This window comes from Colobus angolensis, unplaced genomic scaffold (genome assembly GCF_000951035.1).
Source record: "Colobus angolensis palliatus isolate OR3802 unplaced genomic scaffold, Cang.pa_1.0 Scaffold630, whole genome shotgun sequence".
Classification (NCBI taxonomy): domain Eukaryota; kingdom Metazoa; phylum Chordata; class Mammalia; order Primates; family Cercopithecidae; genus Colobus; species Colobus angolensis.
In genome coordinates, this window is record NW_012119933.1 from 515819 (window position 1) to 523593 (window position 7775).

The window sequence follows — 7775 nt, forward strand, 5'->3', positions numbered from 1 at the left end:
AGAGACGGGGTTTCACCGTATTAGCCAGGGTGGTCTCGATCTCCTGACCTTGTGATCCGCCCGTCTCGGCCTCCCAAAGTGCTAGGATTACAGGCTTGAGCCACCGCGCCCGGCCTATATTTATTTGTTTTTGAGACAGGGTATTGCTCTGTTGCCCAGGCTGGAGCACAGTTGTGCCGTCACACCCAGCTCATTACACCATTGATGTCCTTTGCTCAGTTTATCCTTCCACCTCACCTCCTGAGTAGCTGGGACTACAGGTACACACCACCATGCCTGGATAATTTTTGTATATTTTTTTGTAGAGATGGCGTTTTGCCATGTTGCCCAGGCTAGTCTTGAACCCCTGGGCTCAAGTGATTGGTCCATCTTGGCTTCCCAAAGTGCTGAGATTACAGGCATGAGCCACTGTGCCCAGCCACTCTCTATTTTAATAATTGTTTCCGAAAAGAAAAGGATCATCTATGGATGCTAAAATGATTGGGTGAAAGTTAATTGGATAATAGGATATTTACAGAATCTCAAATCGTTACACAACAGATTATTACTAATTACGAGGAAAATGTACCTTTGTAATGGAGAGAAATGGCACTCACCTCCTTAATCAAAAGATCAAAATTATCAGCACCCAAAATGAGACAACCTAATGTTTCATCACTATAAGCAAATAAAAAATATACATAATCTGCATAATATTCTTGAGAAAGATGTTTATCCGGGATCTCGTTATAAGGAAACAAAATAGGTAAGCCTAGAAAGTGAGGCATTTTTTAACACAACAGTCCTCTACTCTTCAAAATGTCCACGTCACGAAAAACGTGGTGGTGGGACAGTTATAGATAAAAACAACTAAAGAGATATGAGAACCAAATAAATGCATGAACCTTGATTGAATTCTGGATTTACAAAAGCTGTAGAACACATTTGAATACAATTGAGAAAGACTAAGTATTGGCTAGATATTAGTATTAAAGAATTATTTTTAATTTTCATAGATTTGATGGTATTGATGTTTAAGAAGAAAGTCCTTTTTCTTAGGAGAATGCTGCTGAAATACTTAAGGACAAAGTGTCCTAATGTCTGCACTTACTCCCAAATGCCTCATCAAAAATGTACAAATATAAAGTAAATGAGGCAAAATCTTAATAAGTGAATATAGGTGAGAGAGATAGAGGTAGGTGTTCATTGTGCTACTGTTTAACATTTTTGGAGACTCAAAAATTTGCAAAATTAAAAGTTGGGACAAAAGTATTTGGCAAATCATAAAGTACTCAACAGTAATGGCACTATGATTAGTAGCAACAATGAAAGTATTTGGGAAAAAAGAAAATTTTCTTACCGTGTGTGGACAGTACAGAGAAGCAGGTTGGTTTAGTTTTATGCGGATTGCAATATTTCCTTCTTCCCCTGGAGGCAGGATATTTGAGTTTTCATCTACAATCTGAAATTAGATAATCACTAAAGGAATTTTCCTTACGAACCATTTGTGCTCTTCCTAAAACACCACAGGATCTAAACTTAAGCCTTTCTACCCCCATTTAAGATGCCAGGAAAGTGCTTGGTTGGCATACCTAGATACTGAGCAACCTAAGAGGCAGTGTGGTTCAGTCATCAGTGTGAGGGTGCCAGAGCTGGAAATATTTGGGTTTGCGTGTCCACTCTTTGACACCTTCTGACTCTGAGAACCTTGAATACTTCTCTGAACCTCAGTTTCCTTATCTAGAAAATCAGAGATTTAAAAATGCACCTATTACACAGCTTTATTATAAGGATGAAATAAGATGATACAGGTAAGGGCTCCATTGCCTGGTTAGTACAAAGTTTTAAGAAAGCCAGCATCTCAGAAAGGCCTTTCAAACAAGGAACTTAATTAGCTATCTTATGTATAAGAAAAGAAATATAAAGAACGTGAAAATTTAAAAACAGATATGGCAGTTTTATAACAGTCTAGGAGATGCTGTTATTTTTTCCTATTAAGAATTAGAGGGCAGGTTAGGAATAAATAAAATACAGTTTGAAAATAATGAGTTATTGGCCGGGTGCAGTGGCTCACGCCTCTAATCCCAGCACTTTGGCAGGCCAAGGTGGGCAGATCACCGGAGGTCAGAAGTTCGAGACCAGCCTGACCAACGTGGAGAAACCCCCATCTCCACTAAAAATACAAAATTAGCTGGGCTTGGTGGCACATACCTATAATCCTAGCTACTCGGGAGGCTGAGGCAGGATAATTGCTTGAACCTGGGAGGCCGAGATTGTGCCATTGCACTCCAGCCTGGGCAACAAGAGCAAAACTCTGTTTCAAAAAAAAAGAAAGAAAATAATGAATTATTTCAGCCGAGTAGCTTCTTTATTGACCTGAAATGGAAGGCATGACCATGAAATAATGTGACAGGAGTTAAAAAGTACACTGAGATGCTAGCTCAATTTTGAGGGCTACAACCTTCTAAGTTGTCACCTTGGAAAGCAATATTCATACTCATTTTGAATTTATTATCCTTGCTGAATACTTTGAAACTTTTCCATAGAAACTGAGGTCAGAGGGTTTTCAGGGATAGTACATCTCTGTACTTTGATGATGAACTTTAGACTTTAGGGGAAAAAAGTGGCATTTAGTACTAAGTCTAGTAAATTAGATGAATTATCTAGAGAATACATTTTTAAATGAGATTTAAAAAATTTTATTTTCAATGAAATTGTTCTATTTTAGTTTTTGATTGTTTATTGATACTAATATAAATACTATTAAAATAATTTTTTGTATATTGAACTTATTTCCTGCAACTTTGATGACCTCAATTATTAGCTCTAATAGTGTGTGTGTATTCCTTAGGATTTTCTGTATACACGGTCATGTCATGTTGAATAGAGATAGTTTTACTTCTTCCTTTCCAATTGGGATGCTATTCTTTTTCTTGCCTAATTGCTTTGGATAGAACCTCTATGTTGAATAGAAGTGGAAAGAGTGAATATTCTTGTAAGTCTTGATCTTAGTGGGAGCACTTTCAGGTTTTTACTGTTGAGTCTGATGTGAGCTGCGGGGTTTCTGTATGCCCTTTGTCAGGTTGAGAAAGTTCCCTTTCATTGCTAGTTTGTTGAGGGTTGTTACCATAAATAGGTGTTGGTGCTAGATTTTGTCAATGATTTTTCTGTGTCTGTTGAGATGATCATGTGATTTGTGTACTTTGTTTTACAGTATATTAATTGGTTTTTATAGTTTGAACCAACTTTGTATTTCTGGAATAGTCCCATTTGGTTATGGTATATAATCCATTTATATGTTCCTTGTTAGGTTGGCTGGTATTTTGTTGAGTTTTTTGGCACCTATAGTCATAAGAAATATTAATTTATGGTTTTCTTTTCTTGTGATGTCTTTGGTTTTGGTATCAGGATGATCCTGGCTCATACTATGACCCCGTTTTGAGTTACAGCCTCCAAAATCCTGGTGTTACATGTTTTTGGGGAGTTTGCGAAAGATTAACGTTAATGCTTCCTTAAATGTTGGATAGAATTCACCACAAAGCCATTTGGGCCTGGCTTTTTCTTTGTGGGAAGTGCGTGTGTGTGTGTTTTTGTGCGCGCGTGTATGTGTATGTGTGTTTTGGATGGGGAGTGTAAGGAATGAAGTTATGATACTTCATTTTGACAAATTAAAAAATATCTCTTTCATCTTCCCCCTTTGTGTGGGTCCTCTTCTCCTTTCTCACCTGAATTTAAGAAAAAAACCTCTAGTGAGGTACAGTTGACATGCAGAAAGCTATACATACTTAATGTGTACAATTTGATGAGTTTGAAGATAAGTAAACAACCATGGAACTGTCACCACAATCTGTGCCATAAACCTATTCATCATCTTCAAAAGTTTCCTCCCACCCTCTGACTTATTATTATTATTATTATTTTGGTAATAAGAACACTTAACATAAGATATCTCCTTAGCAAGATTTTAAGTATGTAATACAGTGTTGTTAACTGTTGGCATTATGCTATACAGTAGATCTCTAGCAGTTACTGTCTGTGTAGCTGAAATTTTGTACCCCTTGGTGAATAGCTTCCTGTTTTCTCCTCTCCACCAGGTCCTGGCAACCACCAATTCACTTTCCGGATCTATGAGTTAGACTTTTTTTTTTTTTTGAGACAGATCTTGCTCTGTCGCCCAGGATGGAGTGCAGTGGTGCGATCTCTGCTCGCTACAACCTGCGCCTTCCGCGTTCAAGCGATTCTCCTGCCTCAGCCTCCTGAGTAGCTTGAATTACAGTCGTGTGCACCATGCCTGGCTAATTTTTGTATTTTTAGTAGAGGTGGGGTTTTGCCATGTTAGCCAGGCTGGTCTTGAACTCCTGGCCTCAAGTGATCTACTTGCCTTGGCCTCCTAAAGTGCTGGGATTACAGGCATGAGCCACCTTGCCCAGCCAAGACTTTTTCTTAATTTCCTTTTTGATAATTTATTGTAGTGTATAGAAACACAACTGATTTTTGTGTATTGATCTTGTATCCTGAAACTTTGTTAAATTTGTTTATCCTAATTTTTTTGGTTAATCTTTAGAATTTTCTACGTATCATATGAAGAAATATAATTTTCTGCACATCTATAAGATCAGGTAATGTGCAAACAGAGATAATCTTCTTCCTTTCTGATTTGAATACATCTTTTTCCTTTTCTTTTCTACTTACTCTGGCTAGGAATTATAATACTATGCCGGATAGAAGTGGTGAGAATGTACATCATTTCCTTGTTCCAGATATGAGAGAAAAAGCTTTCGGTTTTTGACCATTGAGTATGATGTTAACTGTGTGCTTTTTATATACGGCCTTTATTGTGTCGAGGTAAATTCCTTCTCTACCCAATGTCTTGAGAATTTTTATCATCAAAGGGTGTTGAATCTTGTGGAATGCTTTTGCTGTGTCTTTTGAGATTATCGTGTCATCTTTGTCCCTCATTCTGGTAGAATGCATCTGTGAAGGCATTTGGTGCTGGGCTTTTCTTTGTTGGAAGGCTTTTGATTACTAAATTAATCTCCTTATTAGTTATTGGAGTGTTGAGACTTTTTAATTTTTTATGATTCAGTCCTGGTAGGTTGTATGTTTTTAGGACTTTATCCATTTTTTCTAAGTTGTCCATTTTGTTGATATATAATTTGTTTTCCTTTCTTTTTTTTGAGATGGCGTTTTGCTCTTGTCACCCAGGCTGGAGTGCAGTGGCATGATCTTGGCTCCCTGCAACCCCCGCCTGCTGAGTTCAAGCGATGCTCCTGCCTCAGCCTCCTGAGTAGCTGAGATCAAAGGCACCTGCCATCATGCCTGGGTAATTTTTGTATTTTTGTAGAGACGGGGTTTCACCTTGTTGGCCAGGATGGTCTTGAACTCTTGACCTCAAGTGATCCACCGGCCTCGGCCTCTGAAAGTGCTGAGATTACAGGCATACGCCACCACACCTGGCTTTGTTGACATAAAATTATTCATAGGGATTCTATAGGGATTCTTCACATTTCTGTGGCATGAGTTGGAGTGTCTCCTCTTTCACTTCTGATTTTATTTCTTTTCTTTTTTTTTTGAGACTGAGTGTCACTCTGTTGCCCAGGCTGGAGTGCAGTGGCGAGATCTTGGCTCACTGCAAGCTCTGCCTCCCAGGTTCAGGCCATTCTCCTGCCTCAGCCTCCCGAGTACAGGCGCCCGCCACGACGCCCGGCTAGTTTTTTTTGTATTTTTAGTAGAATCAGGGTTTCACCGTGTTAGCCAGGAAGGTCTCGATCTCCTGACCTTGTGATCCGCCCACCTCGGCCTCCCAAAGTGTTGGGATTACAGGCGTGAGCCACCTGATTTTATTTCTTTGTGTATTTTTATCATTTGTTTTTCTTAGTTATAAGGTTTGTTGATTTTGTGGGAAGATTTTTTTTCTAAGAAAATCCTAAGAAACATTTTTTTAAAAATTTCGTTTTTGTTTATACTTTAGTAAGCAAGGAACATTTTAATTTTTTCTTATTTTTTGAGAGGAAAATTACATGCTCATTTTATTCATGTCTCTAAATGCAAAGGCCCAAATAAAAATTACGAAATTCAATCCAAGATAATAAAAAGAAAGAAATGCAACGAAAATTTAACATTTGAAAATATCTTTAATTAACTCTAACATATTAATAGAGAAAAACTGTTTTACCTTTTTAACAGGATCAGAAAACACACTTAATATAATGTAGTACCTATTCATGATTATTGGAAAAAACAAACATGTAGACCTCAATGTATTAGGTTAACTTCCACACTCTGTTAAATAATATGTAGTAAAACTGGATAGGCAAGCAAAAAACAAAAAATAGAACTCTACAGTAAACATTATCTTTAACAAAATTGGGTCGGTTTCAGAATGATACAATAGTTAAAGTAAGTACTAATATTTGTGTCATTCAGGTGGAGAACTTACTATTTTCTCTTGACCAATGTTAAAAAAAGGCAAGACAGGTGTGAAAGCAAAGCACTATCTTAAAATGAATAATAGTAGTTTTATAACAGCAGCTAATTTGTGCCTGCTTTTATGTAATAAAATCCTAGACACAGCATTTGCCCTACTATTTTAATATTGCTACCTATGCCCATACTGTGAATTCACCTACATCATTTGGGAATCACACTACAGTATTTATAATAATCAACACCTGAGCAGCTAACTCGTGCCTTAGACTTCCCACTTTAGTGTATTTTTAGTTCAAGTACGGAACGCTTATTATGGTGCATTCAAAATAATTGCGTTTATTTTGCATATATCTTTCTAATAGCAAATATGTTTTTTCTTTGCTTTCTCCATGTTTGAAACTTGCACTACATTAAAGGGATATTCTGCAAAATTGTCAGCATCTCTTTCCCTCATTCTTGCGTCTGGGCTCTGTATTCCAAAAGGATATTGAGGGGGAAATAAAAGCAGTAATGTGAGATTATCCTTGGGGTGCATTTAGAGAATGCTGTACTTTCCTTGTTGCATACCTTTATGTTAGAAATTTAGATAAACCGCTCCAAGAGCTCACTTAATAATAGCTGTCATAATCGTTACTGTGATCTCCTACCTGGACAATATAAGGTGGCAGTGGCTTCCCCAGAGAGCCTGGCTTCAATTTTATCGTTTTGGAAGTGGCACAGAGTAGACCCTGTTTAAAGAAATGCAGACAAGTTTTTCTTTAAAAAAGCAATAAATTAATGGATCTAGTCATTGATCATAACCAGACATTATGTGCCTCCTAACAGAACAACATTACACAGCCTAACAAAATCTTGATTTTAAAAAAAAAAAAAAGATCAAGCAAGAGTGTGACTAAATTAACCTCTAGATCAATTTACAGGAAATTCAGGGGAACAGAAGAACATGTAAACCATACTGCAATTAGCAAAATCCAGGCTGTGAAATATTCAAAAGAACCAACAACTCAGTTTTTTAAAATAAGAAATTGCAAGGGAAAAAGAAGGTAAACAGGGAATTCATAGATTAAAAGATATACAAAAGACTTATCAACTAGTCACAATGTGTGAGCTTAATGGGAACAAACGGTAGCAAGAAAACATGCATGACTTAGATGATGGATGAAAATGTCAATGGTAGATATTTGTTGATAAAAGGCAATTATTGTTAACTTTTTTTTTTAATTATACTTTAAGTTCTAGGGTACATGTGCATAACGTGCAGGTTTGTCACATATGTATACTTGTGCCATGTTGGTGTGCTGCACCCATCAACTCGTCAGCACCCATCAACTCGTCAGCACCCATCAACTTGTCATTTACATCAGGTA

At 37.2% G+C, this 7775-nt stretch overlaps 1 protein-coding gene across 1 annotated transcript in view; it reads right to left on the minus strand.

Annotated features, from left to right (window-relative positions):
- The window catches only part of ACSM6 (acyl-CoA synthetase medium-chain family member 6), a 22620-nt gene that overhangs the window by 3489 nt on the left and 11356 nt on the right, over positions 1-7775 (minus strand). The window contains exons 2-3 of the mRNA XM_011963938.1: positions 7056-7136; positions 1340-1441 (exon numbers count right to left, since the gene is read on the minus strand). Coding sequence (XP_011819328.1) covers positions 1340-1441; positions 7056-7136 — 183 coding nt within the window. The remainder of the gene's footprint in view (positions 1-1339; positions 1442-7055; positions 7137-7775) is intronic.